The sequence below is a fragment of the Catharus ustulatus genome, chromosome 2, assembly GCF_009819885.2.
Source record: "Catharus ustulatus isolate bCatUst1 chromosome 2, bCatUst1.pri.v2, whole genome shotgun sequence".
Lineage (NCBI taxonomy): Eukaryota > Metazoa > Chordata > Aves > Passeriformes > Turdidae > Catharus > Catharus ustulatus.
The window spans coordinates 45,741,235-45,764,518 of NC_046222.1; the positions used below are offsets into that span (position 1 = coordinate 45,741,235).

General features: G+C 38.9%; 1 protein-coding gene across 1 annotated transcript in view; it reads right to left on the reverse strand.

Annotated features, from left to right (window-relative positions):
• The window catches only part of GUCY1A2 (guanylate cyclase 1 soluble subunit alpha 2), a 141,316-nt gene that overhangs the window by 41,308 nt on the left and 76,724 nt on the right, over positions 1-23,284 (reverse strand). The window contains exon 6 of the mRNA XM_033085904.1: positions 6,574-6,717. Within this exon, the coding sequence (XP_032941795.1) occupies positions 6,574-6,717 (144 nt within the window). The remainder of the gene's footprint in view (positions 1-6,573; positions 6,718-23,284) is intronic.

The following is a 23,284-nucleotide window of genomic DNA, read 5'->3' on the forward strand; positions in this document are numbered from 1 at the left end:
AGAAAAGAAGTTGTGAATAATGGGTGTGGCTTGGAGTTTTTAAAGATCATTATTAAAATCACACAAAAGAAAGCAGTTGAGTGAAAATGACTGGAGGGCTGAGGAAAGTGAATTTTCCCTTAGAGTAGTCTTAACAAAACTTGCAATTCCCCAGGAGTGTGGGAAATCAGCTTCTTCAATCAGCTCCTCCCATACTGCATTTCCAAAGGCACTGGACCAAACTGAGGAAGTGCAGGCATGAAGTATCCCACATCCAGGGAATCATGACCAGAGCTGACTTTGCCTCACCATCTCCCAAGCATGCTGTCAAGAAAAAGTACCAAGCTTCCCTGACACGCAGCTCTGAGTGCTCCCCAAAGCTGTTGTGATGCTCTAATGCTGGCAAATCTGTGAAACTACAAGCTCTTGAAAGTCTCTTAATGCAAAAGTTTCTCTTGTGGAACTGTTTCTAATTTTTCCTTTTGACACAGGATATTTCTAATTTCAAGTTCTGCAGGCTGAAGTAGGATATTATATACCTTCTAGAGTCTGATGTAGACTTTAGGTAAAAGGGAGAAGTTGCTAGGAGACCACAGATGGAGCAAGGAGCATTGCAGTAATGCAGCAGTTTTTCACACAGGGCTGATGAGAATGCCTGCATCAGCAGTCAGCCCTTCACAACTTAAAACAAACCAGACAACCTTTTGCTGCTTACGTAAAGATGTGCATTTGGATAGAACCATTAAATTGTCATAAAACCAGCACAACACAACCTGAATAATAAGCAAGGCAAGAAACACTGAAAAGGATTACACAAACAACACCTGATAATCTCTTGTTGTTTTTGGGAATGGCCACTTCACTTAGAAAATAAAAGTCCCATTTATACAAACAAACATTGGCACTTCCTACTTGTGTCCAGGACCCAAGTTGCATATTTCTGAAATACAAAGGGGAACACTTAATGAACCAGCAGAAGATGCCATGCACTTTAAAATTCATTGCCCATTTCCATGTTACATAGAAAAGTGTGTAATGGCTGTAAGCCATTACAATCCACAGAGCCCTTTTGACTCTTCTGTGCCCTTACTCATGAGTCAGAGTTCATGCTAATTAAAATTTACCACTTGGCAGGCAGAGATTAGAGCTTTATCAAACTCAGGCTTTCATTGTTTCAGCTGCCACGATCACAGGTATTTAAACAGACAGCATAAACCAAAAATAATGCAGCTGCATGGCTGTAAGGTCACACATCTTAGACATGCTGAACTAATGGTTCTACCCATAAATCCTTATTTGTCACCTATATATAGAAAGTTGAAGTATAGAAAATCCGGATCACATCTAAAATTCAAGTGGAAAAGCCATGACTGACCAAAGTTGTGAACCTCTGTTTCAGTTCAGCTGCTTCCAGTGGGATCATCCGTCCTGAGAGGTCATTAACCTGTTCACTCACCTGACAAATATTAATTCATATATTTCATTATAAAGCATGTCTGATGAATACTGACCAAATTTACTCTCTTCAGTTAAGAGGCAGCTACAGTAACAAGTTTAGCCATACCTGTTCACACTGTCAGTGTTTGAAATTAGATTATGTTAATGCCTACACTGTTTGAGTGCAACCTATAAATCCAATAACAAATAGCTTTGGCGAAGCATATCTGAAGATTACAAGTTTCAGGTGTTTCAAGTATTTTATCTTGATAATGAAGAAACAACTGAGCCAACCACCAGATTATGTGCCATGAAAATGCAAGAAAATGCATGAGATCTACCTCATCTGGGAATAAATTAATCAAATTGAAACCAGTATCAGCTAGAAATTTTCTGCACCACTCTGTTTGGAGTATTTCACAAACCAGCCATTAGAAAGTGAGCAAAAAGAAAGGTGAGGGTATGTATTTGCTTCAGTTTGGGATTAGAGTATTTACAGGTCTAATTTTCACGTTATGGTAACATAAATAATTTCAAATACACATTATATTTTTCCGCTGTAGCAAAACATTTTGCAATGTGTTTTTAATAGCTGTGGTAGGGCTCAACCTTCATGTTTTAGACAAGCACACCTGCACACTATTAATATAAATAATTGTAATTAATTTCAGCAGGTTCATGTAAATCATTTACTTTTCCTCTGTGAGTTCCCAGTTCTTATCTCTTTATGACCCTATTACATAAACCTTCATACACCACAAAAATAGTAGATATCTCATTAGTTGAAACTAGGTATGTTCTGTCACAGCTGCCCTTTCAAAAAAAAACCCAAAACTGAAAAGGAGGTCTTTCTTTGGGATATGCACCACATATTGATTAATTAGGTAAGACTTTGAGCATAATACAAAGTTATCCCAGTAATAACATTCTCCAGGAATTCCATATCTGCATTGCAACCTTTCACTGAAGGTCAATGCCCTGGAAAATTTTTCTCACGGTATTATCTCCAGCTATTAAAATAAATGCAATTCCAATTTATCTAAAAAAATGTAGTAACATACAACACACATCCCAAACTCAAGTAGCACTCACTAAAATGTAGAAGGCAATTTTAAATCAGTATTTTCAGACTAAAGTAATAAAGCACTACATATAATTAGTTGCATAGAATATAAATCAAAAGAGTAAAATTCTATGCTGAAAGGATAAAAATGTGTATCAAATTCTACATGCAGTGTCTGCAGCAAAATTCTCTCTTTGTGCTAAGTCCTTAGCTCATTCTAAAGTAATGGGATTTTGCCTCTAGTAGTAGTGAGTTTAAAAAAATCACACAGGGACCTGAAGCCTTCTCCATCACTCACGAGGGAATGATCAGCCCATTTTCTGTTACAAATATTTCTTCCTAAGAGGACAGGCTGTGTGACAACACTGATTATAGGATTTGTGGGTGCTGCTGTAATACAGCTCGCTCACTTTTCCTGCACAGTAACAGTTTCTCATTGCCCTTCCAGTCACGGGCTGCTCACACAGGTATCAGGAGTGCTGGCACAGAGTCTCCTTCCAGCTCATGCATTCGTGCTGCCCCTGGCTCTGCTGGGATTGCCAAATGCCTGAGGAGGTGTCAGCTGCACACCATGTGCTCCCATCAGCGTGCTATGAGCTCTGGCTCAGAGCAGGGAGCATCATCTGGGTCTAAACCAGACCTGCTTCATACACTTGGCCACCACCCTCAGGTCCATCACAGCCTCACTGATCATCTGCTAATGTACTTAATGGGTGAAAATCTTACCCTAAATTCCCACTTATGTGATATGTGATATGGCATTTTTTTAAATTAATTCATTTACTTTTTCATCCTAACTTTTTGAGACTTTAAGTGTCACTTAATAAGACATCCACTACTATCACAGGGATGAACATTTCAAGAGCCAAAAAAGTAAATCCTTGCATTCTGGTGAATTCAGCCTTGAAATGACAACAAAATATATCCATCAAAGTAATTTAGACAATACATATATTCCATAAACCATAATCATAAAGCTAGACACATCAAACTAAGAAACCATCAGTAATGGAACAGAAGAGTGTTGTTTACTCCTAAGAGATCAGAAGGCAGGGTCCTCCTATTTATAGGAATTATGTTTTGAAAAACTGCCTCAGACTTACTGAAGCACTTGTCTTACTTTTTGAAAATGGCTTTTAGTCTGCTCTGAAGAATAAAGTCAGAATTTAGTCACAGCAAATCATGAAAGCAGAGAAAGTTATTAAATGTTGGGCATGAGGAAAGCTGCCCTTTGATTTCAGGTTATTTTCAAATAAGACTCATCACATGTGACTTGTACTTTTTAACATGAATGACAGATAAGAATTAAGGTCAAAATATAGTCAAAACTCTCCAATTGTTTTGCAAACTGTATCAACAGGACCACCTTCAAAGTACCCACAATATCGTACAATTTAATTTGCTGTAAAAGTCAGGCCACATATAAATGTCTTATAGACTACATTGTGTACTTCGTTTTTAATGTTAATGAATATTTATATATTTTGATGACAAGACTTAACTGTAAAGTCTGTCATGAGCAGGTCTTCTATTGAGATACTGAGTCCATAGTAATTTTTACAGATACTTAGGGGTTCCTTGAACATAAGGTAAGTCCAACTCCTGACTTCACACAGGACAACCTGAAAGTTAAGTCACATATTAAAGAGCACTGTCCAAGCACTTAAAACATGCATAGGCTTGGAGCCATGACCACTTTCCTAAGAACCTCACTCAAGTGCTTCACCACATCTTCCTTATATCCAATCTGAACTTCCCCTGATGCTGCTTTAAGACATTTTTTATGCACATGGAACATTTGCTAATGGGAATTCATGACACAATGGGCCCCTTCATGTTTTTTTAAGTGAAGAACTGCCAACTAACAAAAATAAGGATCACTCTAGCCAATTTACCATTGTCTGGAAGGCAAAAGTCAAGCCAACTGAATTTAGAATTAATGAGTATGTTTTTAACTGTGATGACCATTGGCATAGCCACTAGGAAAAACTATACATTCCTTGCCATTTGTAGGAGGACTCATGTGACAGAGTGTAGAAGCTCATAGCATAGACATCCACATTTGGGTTAAGTCCACAGATTTCCCTTACAGACAACTGAAAAAGCACACATTTTTAGGGCATGATTCATCTCATCCTAGAGTAGGCACCTAAACTAGGGCAAATGAAAGTAGACTTCTCCAAAAGTCCTTATTGCGATAATTTACAGGGTAAATATATCCATGTGAGAGGACACCTAAACTTAGTAAATTTTAAAACAAATCAGAATATACCTCTATGAAAAGATAAGCTTTATTTTTAAGCATAACTTCCAGGTTAGGTACAAAGGTAACAACATTCTACAATATCACCATCCTTCCTGCCCTGAAGTCTATTACATCTAAAACTGAAGACAGAACAATTAAAAAATTATGATGAGTTTCTCAGTACCTCTAATTTCAGTTTTAGTATGATGAACTGACCTTTTTCTTCTGATTTCTAAAGGAGGTTTGTTAGCACTTTTTGAAAATATTTGGTTATACCCACAATTTTATTCTATACACATTTCCCCTGCAATGTCTTATAGCTTTTCTTTCACAGGTTTCTTACGCAGACAGTGAAAATAAGAGAAATTTTCTGAAAAATAATGAGTGGTGGCAAAAACAAAAAGTAAGTCTTAGAGTACAGTAATTTCATGAATACAAGCCGCACTGTTTTGACCAAAATTTTGCTCTCATACCGTGAAAGCGGCTAATATTCAGGTGCGGCCAATATGTGAATAATTTTCTGACATTTTCAACCCTGGGAGTGCAAACCAAGTCAGTGCAAACTGCAAAGTCGAGCTCCTGCCAGTAAAACCCTGCATTTATGCGGTTGTTACAAATTGATACTTTGTTGCGCGGCGGGTGGAGCTGCTCTGTGCAGGCAGCACAGGGGGTGGGGAAGGCGGGGCAGTTCCCTCCTGCTGGCCCCGTGGCTCGGAGGAGGCAGGGGCTCTCTCTGCTTGGCCCCACGGCTCGGGGGGCTCCCGTCCCCGCGTGTCGCCGCCGCAGGAGCAGGCAGGCTCCATCCCCGGCTCCCATCGCCACCGCAGGTGCCGGCGGGCTCTGTGCCCCCCCCCTGCCGCCGTGGGGCAGCGCCGGGCCGGGGTGACCGAGCCCAGCGGTGGCGGCGGCCGGCCCCGAGCATCCCCGCCGAGCGGCAGCGCCGAGCTGGGCCACCCAGCCCTGTCGGCAGCCCTGAGCCCTCATGGCCCGAGCCGAGCCAGTAAACCCCGCCCTGCCGCGGTTCTGTTACTAATTGGCAACTTTGTTGCACGCAGGTCCTCGCGAACACAGAGCGGCTTATACTCGGGTGCGGCTTATTTATGGACAAAAACCAAAATGTTTGCCAACACCCGGCGATGCGGCTTATACTCAGTGCGGTTTGTATTCGTGAATTTACTGTAAAACATACTCCTTCAAAATTTCCCTACAATTGCAGCAATGACTCAAAACAAAGTGCAAATATGAAGAGGTTCTCCCAGCACATACCAGTGTAGTTAACACATATTAATTGGCCACTGGAAAAACAAATAAAATCAATTAAAAATATATATTTTAGTAGGATTAAATTAGCATCTGTTTGAAATAGTTTTACATCAAAACTGAAAATGTTGTCTCTTCTAGTATCTTCAGTCTTTTAATGCTTATTCTGGGTTCAGTGAATGTTCATATGAAGTTTTAAAAGAACTTTCTTCAAGACCCATAGTCCAACCTATTTTTTCAGAATGTTGTTCTTTTCAATATGTTGGTATAGGACCAAAAGAAAAAGAACCGCAGAGGAACTTGAAGATGTTACACAAGGACATCTGGTTTTCCCCCTCCTGCTACCTCCTGTACCAAAGCAGCGGACAGAATTGGCATAGCATGGGAAGGCAGCACATTAACAGTGAGAAAGAGCAGGCAGTCTACAGATTATTCTTTTATGCAGGTTTACAGCAATTTTGGAAAAGAGGGCTCTGGCCCACTAGCGCTGCAGACATAGTGATGCAAGTGTAAATTCTCCTGCACAGAACACAAGGAAATGAATCAGGTGTACTACCAATGATCTGAGAATAAAGAGCAAAGGGGTTACCTTAATAGGGCTTCCATCTGGAGTAAGAACCTCTTCTGAAAGCTCCATCATCTTCAGTGCCATCAGGGCAATGGCTTTGGCATGACTAAGGCTTTTCTTGTGGAGCCCTGCTGCAACGCAGTACGCATCACCTATTGTTTCCACCTGCAGCAATCAGACAAACCCAGGGTTAGGGTGTGATGACGAGAGGCGAACCCTGCCATTAGGGTTGTAATCAAACAGCATTGCTTAAAATATGTGAGCAAAACATCCATAAATAAGCAATTAGACAAAAGAGCATAATTACCTCAGTCTGCAAACAGGTGCAGTCAAAACCCGACACACACAATGCTTTACCACCATTATAACCAAAGATTGTCTAGAACAGTGTATGGCATCAGCTGAGATATGACAACATTCTCCCACAGCAGTAACACAGAAAATTGCATTTTCCTAAATGAGAAATTGTTTGCAGCTTCATTTCATACTATCCTGGCTGAGCTTGCTGTTGGGCAAGAATAGCACTGCATAATTATAATTCGTAATTAGTATTTGATATGCTAGAAAATTGTATCAGGAAGAGAATTAGAAAAAGCAAAACATCACCATAAGAAACAGTGAAGACTGTCTAATTTCTCATTAGTGGGTAGCTCTTCCTGGTACAATTTATGCATAGATACTATTGCTACAGACCTTTGACTGCACCTTTGTTCCTTATTTTCCAATAAGAATTGATGTCTCTCTCTACCATGCAGGCTGTCTTACCATGCATTCCCTACCTGCAGGCATGAAGTAAAGCAAACTGATCTCTCTGGTATCTTCAGGCAGGCCTTACTACTCTTTTATCCTGATTTGCTTTAAAAAGAGCTGGCCCCCAGGAGGAAGTGGGAGCAAAAGGAATTGCAGAAGCCCTCTGGCTTTGGGTAAAGGTAGCCTGAGAAACACTGCAGCCCTCAAGGTCTGCAGCTTTATTTACAGCATTGCGTTTTGCAGTCTGTTTGCTCACACATCTGTAACATTCTCACACAAAATCCAACACAAGCCCAAACAGACCTCGAGGATTAGATTAGGTTTTGTGACATAACTAATCTGGTTCTCACCCTGCACCCAACACTACAGGAATGCCAGAAAATGCTTCAGCAAAAACTAGGGTGAGAAGAAAGCAAGCACTGAGCAAGGAGTTATTCAGAGAATAAATATAGTTGATTCTTCTCTCTGCAGATAAGCTACTAAGTAGTAGGCATGGATTTTCTCAGATTAATTCCCAGTCTTGATAAACTGGAAATAGTGTATCAATACAAAGAGTACCTGAAAAAGTAAGCACTATGTGTAAATGTACCCAGAGGATGAACCTAGAACAGAAGTACGGGCAAATACTTCCACCACCAAACTCAATCTGCTGCAAGCCCACTGTGAAGTTTGCCACCTCAGCCTTTCTGGTTGATTGTGCAGAAGGATGTAAATATAGATAAGAAGGATTTCTCAGGAGCTGAGACAGCCATCAGAGCTCCTTCAACACCTTTGAAAGCTCCTAATGGTACTTGTATATAGAACAAAACATGTAGGAGCAATCAATACTGCTGTCTGTCTGTTTACTGCATCTCAGGGTGTCTGTCCACAAGAAGCAGACACTACCAATGCCCTGTGGTTTATGAGTTTGGCTTTCCAAAGATAAATAGATGGGCAAGAATATTGCAATGGCTGGTGAAAAATGTAGAAACTGGGCAAAAAAAATAAACAAGCACAGTGAGAAGAAGTATCAGAAGTAATAAAGACAGTCTGGAAGAAATAGATGATTAAAAATACTCTAAATTGGAAAGAAGTATTAACAGAAATCCATTGTCATTCTTCAAAATCATGAATAAACATCAGTAGGAATAGACTTAAAGGAGTTACTACAGAAAGAGCTGAGTCTATGATGCCAAATACAAAAATTAAATACAAGTTCTGCTCCTTGTTGAACGACCTAATTTCAGAATTACTTTTCTATTAATGTTGGTTGTATAGATCTGGGATCATATACCGTTCCTGCAGTGTTCAGACAAAACTATTTATTTTGTCAGCTTCTTCCCCCTTGGAAATTTCCATAGCTGTAATTTAACAGCTAGATTCCGGACACTGAATGTACTGTACTACCAGACAAATGGGACTGAAGCTGCCTCGTAACAATCTTTATATAAAAATAAAAAATTATAATAATGCCATTACTCCTTAAAGTGCTTGTCCCTATGGAGTTCATCTGACAGCAATACTGGAGAACCAGGGAAAGGACTACAACTGCTTAGACTGACCTGGTAGTTTAAACTGGATGTGATGAGTACTGACAAGCCTGTCTAATGATTTACCATTCTGTAACCTTGTTTGCAGTCACTTCTAGGATTTTCCCCAGCTAAGTATTTAAGCTGAAATTTTCATTATGAGTACCTCCACCAAACTTTAACCTTGGTTCCATCCTTCTTCAAAATGAGGTTTGAAAAATCCTCCAGAAGTTCCAGGAGTTCAGGTAATTCAGATTGTTCCTGCCATTTTCATTTGGTACACTTGTATGGAGTCATAAAATCGTGGAAGGGTTTTGGTTGGGACATTTCAAGATTATCTAGTTTCAACTGCTCTGCCATGGGCAGAGACACCTTCCACTAGACAAGGTTGCACAAAGCCTCATCCAGCCTCGTCTCAAACACTTCCAGGGATGGGGCATCCACAGCTTCTCTGGGCAGCCTGTCATCATATCAGTGTCTCAACACCTTCATTGTGAAGAATTTCTTCCTTATATCAAATACAGTGACTTTTGGTTCATAACCAATGACTGTTGTCCTGTAACAACAGGCCTTGGTAACATGCCTATTTTACTATTTCGTTCTCTCTCCATCATTCTTACAAGCCCCATTTATGCATCAAAGGTCACAACAAGATCTGTTTTCTAGGCAGAACAACCCAACTCTCTCAGCCTGTCTTCACAGGAGAGGTGCTCCAGCCCTCTGATCATTTTTGTGGCCCTCCTCTGGACTTGTTCCAAGACATCCATGTATGTCCTTTGTGTGCTTAGGACCCCAGAGCTGGATGCAGCACTGCAGGTGGGGTCTCACAGAGCAGAGCAGGAATCACCAGCCTTGACCACTGGCCTTTTTTGACGCATCCCAGAGTATGGTTGGCTATTTGGGCTGCAAGTACACATTGCTGGCTCATGTCTGATTTTTCACCTATCAATATTCCCAAGTCCTTCTTCAGAGGCATGGTCTCAATTCATTCACCCACCAGTGTGTATTAATACTGGGGATTGCCCTGACCCAGATGCAGAACCTTCACTTGCCCTCGCTGAGCTTCACCAGGGTATATGAGGACATCAAAATAGAGACTGTGACAAGAGTGATACATCGCACTTCAAAATTTCAGGCTGAATGAGTCACATGCACACAGGGAAGAAGGGAATTTCTCTAGTCTCAGCTGAGGAGCAGCAATTGGACTGGAAATACAAAGCACTGCTTACAACTTGCTCCAAAGTATCCTCTGGGTAGATCCTGAAACTGTGCACACCAGAGACCAACCTACTCCATAAATATTCAATGACAATAGGATTAAAAGAAAAGGTAGGCACTACTCAAAGTGTCTAAAAATTGCTGCACTCAGATCTGTTTGATACTCTTCAAGATGAGGATATACAGCAATGAAACTCCAGAGGAAATCTCTACGATATGATAAACTAGCTTCTGAGTTTTTGACTTTGTAATGTAACTTTTAAGATGCACTAGCAGTATATTGGATTTTTATATTCTTCCTAGATACATATGCAGGAAAAGATACTTTGCTTTCAGTCTTGCAAGACTGGAATGCCTTATACTGCTTCTTTATAAAAGTTAAATATATTCTGTTCTGAATATTAAAGCATTTTTTGCATATGATTGACAATTTACCATTAATAAGACTTAGTATATTTTTTTTCTAATTAAATTATTGTTTCTTACTGCTCCTAATAGTTCTAGCTACTCACTGATTGTCTGGCCTATTTTTACCAACTTTTCATCCCTTTTCAGTTACTATAGTGTAAATTAGTTCACTGGAGTTTTCATTATTTCACTGAAATTTTCATTAATTGGGAATTAATACACAGCACCACAGAAGAGAAGTTGAACTTGGATTTCAAAATTAGACCTATCTCTAGAAACTGAGTAATATTTTTAAGAATAAAAAAAAATATTATTAAAAATAAATTTTCATTCTTAACTAACAAATGAAGAATCCAGGAAATAGTGCAGCTACTTACACTGCTACACAAAAGCCTCCTCTAAAGCCTTCTATAACTCTCAAGTCACTGGAACTGTCCAAATGTTTTCCAGTCAGAACCTCAACAAACCCCATATCAAAGTTAATAATTAGATGTGGTTGTGTGTACTGTGCAGTTCAGGAAAACTTTCTAGACAGTTATCCCTACACTGGTGAATACTGAAGAATGCTAATGCAGGACACTTGCAGCAGGAAGCAAGTATCTTCTGCTTTCAAGAAGTCATTTTCTATATATCCAGTTTCTGCCAGACCGCAGTAGATACTGCACGTCTGCTTTAGAAGTGAACAGTAATTTTTACTGAAGGTGAAACCTATAGTAATTGTCTTATAGTCACTTATCCTTAATTCATAACCATTTGAGATGGAATATGATTTGCAGATCAATTTTGTAGCACAGAAGTCAGAATGTAATTTTTCCAATTCTAAAGTCTCCAGAGAACAGAGATGAATAACCTGATCCCTGGGCAGCTCCAACAGGTCTCTTCCAAATACCAGTAGCTAAACCTTGTGGTGTGTTTCATTATTAAACTGAGAAACTGGAAGTTTTAAGGCAAATGATGTCCCTTGGATATAAAGTCAGGGTGTTTTTTTCAGTGACAGCTTTTAAGAGAGAATGTGGTGCATTGAAGTAACATCCCTGCTTTGTATCCTTCATCCCAAATTCGGGAATATGCACCAGTCACTGTTTCTGAACTTCCAGAAGTAACAAAGGAACTGAAGTGTCACGCTTCATTTCACAGAATGACATTCATGGCACAGAGATACCATTTTGTAAGTGAAACCTGAAATGGTAGGCTAAGAATTTTTCATCTAAAATACTTGGGATTTCAAACAGTCTAATGAGTACTACTTGGAACCATTTTCAAAGCACAGCTTGGAAATAAACATAAAAAATATAATTGCAGGGGTCACTGTGGCAATTTTAATCTGAAATTCCTACTGCAATCAGAAATATTAAATACACTGAAAGAAGTAGCTGGAGGGAGAATTGGCTCTAGTTTTAGTCCTCAGCAGGTTTCCTGTGAAAGCCTAATATATAATTTATATTAGAACCATTACAATGGAGTAGTCACTGCTACTTTTTTCATGTAAGGGACATAAATAAGTCTGAATGCAGTTTGTGTGTTTTACTGGGCAAAATTATATCAATACAGTTTCTTTGTTTACAAAAAAAATGAAATACATACCATAAATGGGTCTGAAAATTCAAAAGTTGCTGTCTTTTTTCAGGAAGAAAACCTACCTTTAACAGCATGTCTTTTGTAGATCCTTCACTTTCCTCTGAAGGGTACTTGTGTACTATTGTTTTCACCTTCAAAACACTCACAGGGCTGCATACATATTTATCTCACTCATAATATTTAGAACCTATTTAACCTAAAATAATTCATGTCACTGTCCCTTGTAGCCTGTTCAACACTGGTTTTTTTCAAAATAAATTGGAAATAAAGAGCAAGACTGCCTTCCAATTCAGGAAGAACTACAGGATATTCCTGCTACACATAGATGGTCAGAATATATGATTACTTTGGAAAGCAAATACATAAGAACTGCATAACCAATGTTTGTTCAAGGCTTCCCTTCCTTGAGAAAAGGATCACGTTTGAGGAAAAAATAGATTATGCTGTTCAAATTTTTTGTGTGTTTTCCACCGACATATATGAGTAATCTATGTAAGTTTATAAAGTTAGATAGAATAACCAGACCTAGATATTCTTCAGCCATGTCTTGATTTCTTACCCTTTTTTTTATAGAGTAACAGATGTTTCTTCCAATTAAACTGAGTCTCCATATGCATCAAATCCTGCTTGTGGTCTCCCCCCTTTCTGCTGTTTTAATCACCAGAAATATTTATTTCTGCTTAAGTATGTGTTCATAATCACTGTAATTTTAATTTTAAGTTGGCAAGGAAACTTGGAATATTAAACAATTTCTCTATGCTCCACACCCTGTTTACAGACACAGTCTACAAAGTGTATATGCTATATTTAGCTGAAGAGAAGATCATTACTAAATTGTTTCTTATCACATATGAGTAATCTGCCAATAGCCTGAAACTATCCTACTGCTGGGAGATACTTTACAAAACTTTGTTTTATAAAACTGAAATAATAACAAACATCATTTGCAATTATATCAGTTTCCTCTAGAAGAGCTTGAGAGTGAAGAGAATAGAAATAATGAGCAGGGAAAGGGGTAATGGTTTAGCTAATTGCACTTTAATGCTCTTCTGTTCATCACTTAACTATTCTCTCTGAGAAAACTAACTTTTCTCGCTTGTTTATGGGTCATTTACTTTAAGTACATTGAAGAGCATTATTCTCCATCTTAACCTGCCTCTCCTTCTGCCTATTGCCTATGCATGTTTATCTTCTCCCACCAAAATACAGACACAGAGTTCTCGGTGTACAAAATGGGTGCTGAGCACTTAACACCTTTTAAAATACAGTATGTAAAAAAAAAACAAACTAAAATTGTATAATACCTCTGTCTTTTATAACAAAATCTGGGGGGAGAGGGATGTTCCTGATAATAACATTATTTGCACCTGCATCAACCTAGAGTGGAGATACCAAACTGGGGAGCCGGGTCAGTTGTCAATTGGCTCTAGGGCTGAGCTGCCATCCTGAGTGACATGTAGAGGCAGGGTGAATTGGAAGTTTATGAAATTCAGCAAGGACATGTGCAAAGTGCTGTCCCTGGGAAATAACTTCTCTGGAACTGATACAGCCTGAAGAGTGGCTCTTTGAGGGAGACCCTGGGGGTCCTGCTGGGCAGTAAATGTCACATGAGCCCTGGGAACTAAGATAGCCAGTGACAGTCTGGATGTAAGAACAGAGACCAGGGAAGTGCCAACCACCCCCTACTCAGCACTTGTTAGACTCAGACACCACATCCACACTGGGGGTCCTCAGTGCAAGACAGAGATTGATAAACTGGATCCAACTCACTAGGGGCCAGCAAGACGATGGGGGCTGGAACACCAAGGAATATGGCCTGGGAGAAATGAGCTTGTCCAGACTGCAGCAGAGATGGTTTCTTGGCACTTGAGGGGATAGAAGTGGGCTCTCCACAGCAGTGGAGTGTGAAAGAGCAAGAGACAAAAACGACATCAGCATCCTTGTGGATTGGGAAATGGGGAAACCTGTGAAACTTACTGACAAACAAGGTCTTACTCTGATAAAACGAAGCTTTTTAAAGAAATCAAGCGTCTGCAGGCAGTGAAGATTTTCACAGGTGCTTCAGCAAATATGGGGATAAAGAACATAATCTTTTTATTTTAGGGGGTAAATCTCAAAATGAAAATGCTAGAAGGAAGCTTGCTCTATCTGCCTGACATTTCATAAGTAGCTCACAAGGCATCTTGAACTTCTTCGAACAGCCACATTCAGTACTATCAAGCACAGACCATTATAATGCACTATTTTGGTATATTCTAAGGTAATCCAAGCTTTAACTATATGGTATGCCTTGTTCCCAAATACAGCTATTAATTATGTTACTAATTGTTTCAATGGGATTGAGCAATGATGAGGTGTTTTGACAACAATCATCACATTCATTTGTATAATTTACAGAAAGTCAAACTTCGAGTTAATCACTGAAGTATTCTAAGGGACCCTATTGAGAGGCAACAGCTTATCCGTGCTCAGTGGTGATGGGAGTTACTCCAGTGGCACTATAACAAAAATCAAAGTAGGCAGAAATAACTTGAGTGGATGCTGATTGTATGACATAAATTAAAATAAAGTAAAAATTCCTTTTGCCCAGTTAAAATATGCTCTGTGCATTAACCATTACATGGCACCAAACTGTAACATTATTAAATAACTATAAAACACACGAAAAGTAGATGCCACTAGCAGGGAAGAAGCAATATTTCAGCTGCAGGTGCACCTTACAGCCTGCAAGTTGCTAATGTAGCAGCTGTAATATACACAGGTGAGATTCAGTTCACCAGAAATATGTCTAATATAGCAATTTAAATATGAGTTATTCACTCTCCATTCTCTTCATGATCACTGAACTGAATGGGAACCCTCGCAGTCATCTGACCTGTGCTAAGAACCTCCTTCAGAAAAAAAAAAAATCTCACACTTAAAAGAATTCACACCCCATAAAATCAAACTTTACTCTGTTGATTGTGAGGATAAATGCAAATTATTAACTCTCCTGCTAAAAGTAGCATATTTGCATGTTTTCACCTCCATCCCTGAACTGCAGAAAAGAAATAATTAACAGGGCTATGTGAAGAGGCAGAAGGGCAGATTGAACCTGGAAGGTCACAGAGGCAGGTCAATTTTAAAAGAATGACATGGCAAGTTTTGTGAAATTAAATATTATTTTTTAGGAAAGCTTTTCTACAGATTTTCAGATGAACCAGTGGAAAAAATTTCTACACTGCATGGATCAGTTTCCTTTCCAGTCTTCAAGATTAATCCAGAATAGCATTTATTTGGGGTATGAACCTTAAGTAATTCTTATGATGACCTTAACTACAAAATCAATGCCTTCTAGCATATTAATTTTGATTTGAAGACCTGGATTTCGTTTCTCAAGGAGCAAAGTCAGAGTAAGCTCTATATGTACTCCTCAGCCTAGACTTACTGAAGCACAGCTTCCTGCACACCCAGACTGCATTTCCATGGTAGCACAGAAATATTAAAGGAGATGGTTTTTTAAATTTCATCCCAGCATGAGGCCAAAATACAGGACGTGAATGGGAATGGCACTGGTAATTATCAGGACCTTCAGCAAAGACCTGTGCTTTCTCAAAATATTCATTATCCTGTTTATCCATATTTCATACCATCTGCAAGACTGAACTACACAGTACCTCAAAACTATGCATTTCTTTTATGAAAGCTGAAATGTCTTTCCTCTAAAGGAATACAGTGAAATCCAGCCTTAAGACGAAACTCTTGCAAGTGAAGAACTGTGAAGGAAACCTTTGAAGTTATTAGTATCTCCCGAAGGTCTTTTCTTTCATCTTTTTTCTGCCTAAGTTGTACAGGAGAATAAGGAAAAAGTTGTGGTATATGGCAACATGGTGCTTCAGACTTAGCATTTGGGCTTCATTATTCCTGTCCATGACTTCTAGTCCAGCAGCAAACAGACCAGTTTATAAATGGTATTGGACAAAGACTGAAGGAAATGGAGATTTTCTCCAATTTAATTTTAAGTCAGCAATCTCAGCACTCATCATAGGAACAATTGATTTGATATCCATATTCTACCTCAAGATGTCATCGACATCTCCCATATTTCCTTCTACCCAAGTCATTCTCACAGTACCTCTGCAAATGACCAATAACCTTACAATGTTCTCATTCATGATGGAACTCACATTATCAAGTGTCAGTCACACAAAAATGAAGCTTCAATTCAATCTACACAACTATACTTTTTCTATAGCAACTGAAGAGAAAAATGAATTTTCAAGGCATGACATATTCCATCCTGAATTCTGTAAACCTTGTTTTTTCCCATTTAGTATAGCAGGATGCAAATGTGTATATATCTTTGCTTAATTGCCTGCATCCATGCCCAGACTGTCATTTGACATGCAAGACCCCTCCCATGCTGCCATCAGCATGCTCTTCTGGGCATTGCCTGAAGAACAGCTTTGTGAACCTCTCAGCAGACTCTGTGCCTTTGAAAGTGCAGCACAGAGGGCATGTCCCTGCTCCCACCAAGTGCCCGAGCCAGGAAAAGGGCTGCACCACTAAGCTGCCTGCTACTGCTACGATACCGTTTGTCAACACAACAGCAAGATCCTGTTTAGCTCAAAAAGTCCTGGATCTTGCCATGCATATTTTGGCATGCAGGCCAGGGGATGTTATTAATCACTAAGCAGAGGGAGAGCAGATGTGAAGTATTTTGGGCAGCTTGCGGTACAAAGACTTGAACAAGTCACTTAATCTAAAACACAGATTCTAAGGAAAGAAATAACAAATTAACATGCTGGAGGGAAACCAGAAAAGGTTCTTACCCTGAGACATTAAGTGTGTGCGCTCTTTCTCTGGAGGTGGTGTAAGTGCAGTTCAGAAAAGCCTCCTCTGACCTTGGCCTAGATACTCTTGATCCTGAGGTAGGTCTAGGATTCACATTTCTGTCTACATTGCAAAGAGTGAATACTGTCCTTTTTCAAATTAAACAAAACCTGTTTGGTTTTTTGCTGTTGTGTGAATACAAATTAAGGCCTAATTCTGTTTACATTTTGAAATTTTCTCTAAGTTTTTTCTGCTGCTAGGATTTGTCAGTAAAGCTTTGAAACAGTTGAATTTTGCAACACTGCTGAAGCTTAACAACATTAGTCAGCATTAATGCACTGTTTATAGATTTCCAAATCTCTGGTATATTATAAAAAACTTTCTGTTTCGGGTAGGGTTATAAAGTTTTCAAGACAGGATCTGAGAACAAACTTGATTTCAAAGAATGTCCTTCAGTTTCCACTTAGTGTTTCACTCTCAGCTTCTGTCTTTGTTTTCAAAATAAATTCCTAGGCAGTGAAATCTTGTGCCCAAGTTTCAAGGTAACTTTACAACACTTTTATGACGTGACATTCTGCTTTTGGGAACACTTCAGGAAAACTGCTCCCATGTGAGAAGGGATGGATTGCAGGCATCCACCTATGAAGTTCAGAACTCTGTTCTTCTTGTAAAGCTCGCTTTTCAAAAGAAGTGACTTCCTATATAACCAAACTCCTTTCCCAGGAGCCTAATTAAGAAGCCATTGCTCTTACCAGGCCTGAGGGCATCTTATTTTTAGTGAATTTAATGACGTTACATACTGGCAAGTTCAGGAGAATTTTGCAGGAAGAGCTGTGTTTGAACTCTCTCTACAGCACCTACTTAGCAGTCTTAAGCACAGATCTTTCACCATGCAATATATGGAAGAACTCTTTCATCTACACTGTCATTCAGAGTGCTACTTCCTTTACAAAAGAAAAAAGATAAATAGTACTTGCCATGTAGAATTACTACCTAGTATCTAAAACAGGAGTATTTTTAAGGAGTTAAAAGTCATGCCATAAGAGTTGCAGTTTACACGACACCAGCATCAGGTTTGCACACAACAGCCATGGAATACAAAATTCATTGTGTATAAAGGATTTCTCTCTTCTGTAGACAAATATGAAATTGCAAAAAATCAGACCAATTATCTCTGATGAACAGAAAACTTCCTGACTGGCATTCCGCCCTATTGCAATGTCAAAGTGCAGAACTGTTTGACAAAATAAGAAAATATGAAAATATTCATGTGCGACCTAAGACACACATTTCCGTTTAATGTTACTGTCCTTCTCCCCATCTAAGTGTGGTCTTAATTTGCTAGGTATTTTATACTAGGAGTATTTAAACTCCTAGTGAACCAGAACATCTTCCTCAAGGTTATACAAGCTTTAATTTATGTGTCCTGAAATTCATATGTTATCTAGTTTCTATTAACTTACTTTAAAATCTTCCATGTTCACTTAAATAATTTAATAAATTAAGGTACAGTTATGAATGCTATTTGCATGAATGAAAATGTTGCATTATGGTACATGAAAGTCCAACCAGACTGCCTAAAAAAATGAAAAGAGCCAAAGCAGATGGAAAGTGAAATTAGTTTTTTCCAGTCCCTCAGAGGTATTAAAATATAGAAGGTGGAAAAATTGGACAGAATAAAATAAAGGACATAGCATCCAGGCGACCTGTGTGCTGCAAGAGGGAATGCCCTTAGCCATGGCTCCTGTCTGACCACAGTATGTGGGTTTATTCCTCAGCTTGGAGCAGGGAGGACACCCTTCGTGGTCTGCTCAAGTTAAAGCTTATAGCCAGGCTTCACATACAAACTGAGGACTTGGAAAGTGCTCCCAGCACCTGTAAGCTGGACATAAACTCTAAGGCTCCCATGCATCGTGAGAGAAATGGACTAAGGCAGTTACAAACAAAAGTGTGCATTCCAGATGAGAGAAAAGTAAAGGAGAGGGGGGGAAAAAAAGTAATTATATACAAATATGGTATTCATGAAGAAGTAGAGAACTAGTTACATACTGATACAGAAGTCCTAGTCTCTTTAGAGAATTCTTGGGTGATGTATAGCAGGAGAACATGCACAGATGTTTTAGTGCTTTGTGCAGGGCTGTATGTTTATAAAGCAAAGAATAACTCTTCTGGAGCCTGAGTGTCTGTTTGCTTCAATTGCAGATCTCCCTGAAGACAGAAAGTGTAAATCGTCCACAGGGTTGGAGTAAAATGCATGCTTAAAGGAATGGGAAGTCTTAAAATATTCTTGGGTGGTGTTACACCAGATCTGCAGGGAAAATCCATTAAACATTTTGTGTTTCTCTTTTTTTTTTCTTAGGGATTTTTTTTCCCCTTAATTTAACCCAAGAACACTTCTGAGTTCCCCAAAGAGACAGCTGCCCTGGCTTTGCTCTGACTTCACACTGGAGTGCGACACACCAGTGTGCCAGCAAGTCCAAGTATGGGCAAAGCCTTCCAGGAGGAGAAAGTGTCACAGCAAGGTCAAAGACAGGAGGAAGAAGGTTCAGGAACCCTCTGTGGTGGGACCCAAACTGAGCAGCGTGCTGAAGGCAGCTCCACCAGGCTGGGTGACACCACAGAGAGAGCGAGCTTCTGGGCAACGGAAATTTTTTTTCTGTTGCCCATTTTCATCTATTACACATTCAAAACCCACTGACTTTAAGCTATCAGGAAAAAGCAACACCTAGTGCACTGGTAATCCTCAGAACTGCACCATTCCTTTTTTTAAAAGAAAGGTATCTTGTAAAATTTTGTGTGTATCATATTGCTCATGAAAGAGTATCACTATCATTTTATATATCTTAATTGCATTTCCTGCATGCTGCAAATGCCTAAGCTGAAATTTAGAATTCCAAAACTTCTCAAATTGGCCATGTATGCCATTCCATGGCACAGAACTTAAAAGGTTAAAACTGGATGGAAAGATGGCAAAAAACAGCAGTCATAGATTTTACATGAAAACTTGGAGACTATGTTTTTTAACTTATGAAGCATAAAGAAAACTTCAGAATAGTCTGAAGCTCATGACCCTGTTTATTGAAGTATTCTTCAGCCATTATAGCACTGGTAGTAAGGCTGAGAACATGTATTTCAGTACGAGATGTATTAGTTCTCAGGAGAGGATAGTCATGGCATGCAGAGAATGTATTGCAGATTTCTGCAACTTAAACTACCAGTACAGAAATGTAAAGTGATATTCTTAGAAAATGGAGTTTAAAATTACATTCCTAAAATCATTATATCACAACTTAAATACAAACGACATTTTAAAGACTGGTATCAGTCTTGAATGATTGCATCACAGTCCAGATTTCCCATTATTTTTTAGTCTTGGACTTTACAACAAGCAAACATTAAGGCCATATACAGTTTTAGGCATGTAGAATCAGAAAATAAAAATCTAACATACAAAGTGTGTCATGTTGCCAGAAATAAAAGCCCAAGGAAGATGTGTGTGGTACCACTCAGAGAGAGTGCCAGTTTAGCCAAATAGTGAATCCAAAAAGAAAGCAGGAATTCACATTACGAAGTTCTGGATTCTGACTTTAAAATTAATGTATGTAATTATATTGTCTTATAAAAATACTCAATAAACTTTCAATTAAAATTTTTACAATAAGATGTATAGCAAAGAAATTCTGGCAGCTGACCACAGTGCATTTTCAAAAAACATTTAGGACTCTCTGCTTAGACAAGGAAAGTGGGACTTAGCATTTCACAGAAAATGAAGTATAGTGTCAGGGAAAATCTGCAATGTCTTCAAGGACAAATTCTGCTCGGTTTAGAGAAAGAACAAAGAAACTAACACCTCCAGGATCAGGCCTGGTTCTCCTTTGTTTGGTCTGACATTACCCAGCCAACATATATAGCCACACTGCCAAAAAAAAAAATATGCACAATAAATGCTGCCTTAATACAGTAGTTAAAGAGTGCAATAGGGAAATGTTTCAGAAAGGAAACTGAGGGGAAAAGAGCTGAGAAAGCAGTTACAACGGAAGAAGGACTCAACAAGAAACAAATGTTTTAAATGAGCCAATGTCAAATACATATTACATGAAGGAGAAACAAGCTGTGGGAACATTAAGCAGGGAAGATTTCAGACTGCAGGGTTAAGTTTTAAATGCCAGAAGACATGGCTGCAGCATATCTAAATAGCTTATTTGATAAAGAGATGGCTTAACTGAAGCATCATTTCCCAGTACTTGGCTGATAAACAGGAACGCGGATGCAGAGAAAAACAGGTCAAAACAGTCAGGCCAACAAGAACATATTTTACCCAAAGCCACAGCTTTCAAAATTTACTGAGATAAATGTCCCATGACTTCTGCTCCTGGAGTCCATGCTTCTACTTGCATGTCCATAAACACCAGCTTGCCAAGTATCTGCAGCTGAACTGCACTGATCTGAACTGTATTCCCTGCTTGACTTTTTCTCCCACTCCTCAACTCCAATATAATTAGCTCAGATAGTCAGCAGCACCAGTCTCCAAATGCATCACCAGGTCTCAGGTCTTTCACCTCCTTGTTCTTCTGTGATTATCATGAACATGTCCCTCCTAATCTTTTCACCAAGGGTTTTTGTCAGCAGATTCTTTCCCAAGTTTCACTCTACAACACAGATTCTTCTAGATTGCTAAAACTGTCACCCAGGCACTGTGCATTCAATTACGGCAATGTTCTCCCTCAGCCTGGACAAATGTAATCTGTCATCATTGCTTTCCACTCAAAAGCTGCTGTGGAATTCATTTTTTGAGCCCATCATCTGTCTGTGTCATTCTTACCTGTGCCTCCATCCACTGGATAAGCTTTCCCTACCTCATCAGTTATAGCTACTTACTTTGATTTCCAAGAAATTTCAAAATCTAACTCATCACCCTTCAGCTCTCTCCAAGCATTTTCAGTCTGTATCCAAGAGCTCATTATGCTTGCCCTCTATGTCTGACTAGTTAAATGTGAGGATCTTTGTTCTTTCTGTGCCATATTTCTCTGTAAACATCCCTGAATGAATAGCATGAGACAAATGAAAAGATTATGTTCACTGCCCGATTAGAAGCAGTGAGCTTCTGAATACAAAATTCTGTAACAGTAAAGCTGGGTAAATAATTTACAGCATGAAATTTATTTATTGTATTTTACTTAATTTTCTGTTTACAAAATTAAGTGAATTTGGTATTCAGATGCACCCACCAAATAATATTTGCAAATTATTCTTGCCACGCTGCTTAAAAATAAGCAAATTTTAAAACTGATGCATTTAGGTTACATGAGAAAATTCTGCAGCCCAGTTACACAAGTATATCTTTGAGGCAGGCTGGGTACAAATAGTGTTGATTAAGTATCTAAAAATCACTACCTGACAATAACTTTTAAAATAATAATTGTTGTGGAGGTGATCATTCCTAGCAATAAAATTTGCTTCCAGAGTATTACCTGAAACAAATGAAAAAGATATAAACACAAAAGCTATTATAATTTTAAAAGGCGAATGTTTTCTTTCAAAAGAATTGTTATTTTATTTTAACCCTGATTCTCTAGTGAAACAAAAAAGGGTTCATTGCTTGAGTTTTTCTTTCTGTAGTGCTAAACTGAGTCATTTTCAATTAACCCCTCAGAAATTTTTTTAGACTTCTAGTAAAAAAAAAAAAAAAAAGTTAAAAACATTTGGGAGAAATAAGGTACATACAGCTGTAAAACAGCCAAAGTGCACACTGCCTTTCTCATGAGTGAGCAGAGGTGGGAATCAAGGGACAGTAGGCAGGGTCCAGGGACGGGGGAGTAGGGAAATGAGGAACATCCAGGATGAAAGGATCTGAGAGGGAACTGCCTATATTATGGCAGCAACAGCAGAGATACGGTGTCAGAACTGTAAGCCATAGAAAAACAGGTTTTATTCATACCTCTGCTCACAGAATGGGAGTCTCAACAAGTGCTTATTCCTTTTTTATAAATGCATAAATCTCGTCTTGCCTATCTCAACAGTTATGACCTTATTTCACTGGTCAGGACTGTCTTTTCATAAAGTAACATCCTTCTAGCCACAGTAGCCCAAGGCAAGGCGAAAGGCAGAAAGACATGATCTAAATGATATAATATTCATGACCTATGCATAAATATTCCTTCCTAGTATTCTCACAGGACTCAATCAACCTTCTTTACAGTCAGATCATAGGGTTTTGAATACTTTATATCCTATTCCCATGCAACCATAATTGTCAACAAAGGATATTCTGAATGCTTCAAAACAGTTGGAATTAATCACCTGGGAACACAGTGAGTACACCCATGTGAACACACAGCATGTGAAGCAGGGTCACTAGGTATCCCTCCTGACTCTGGGTAAGAAGTTCCTCAAGTCCTGTGCTTGAAGCTGGGTCATAATCCAGTGCAGCAACATTAGACTGACACAAACTGAGACCA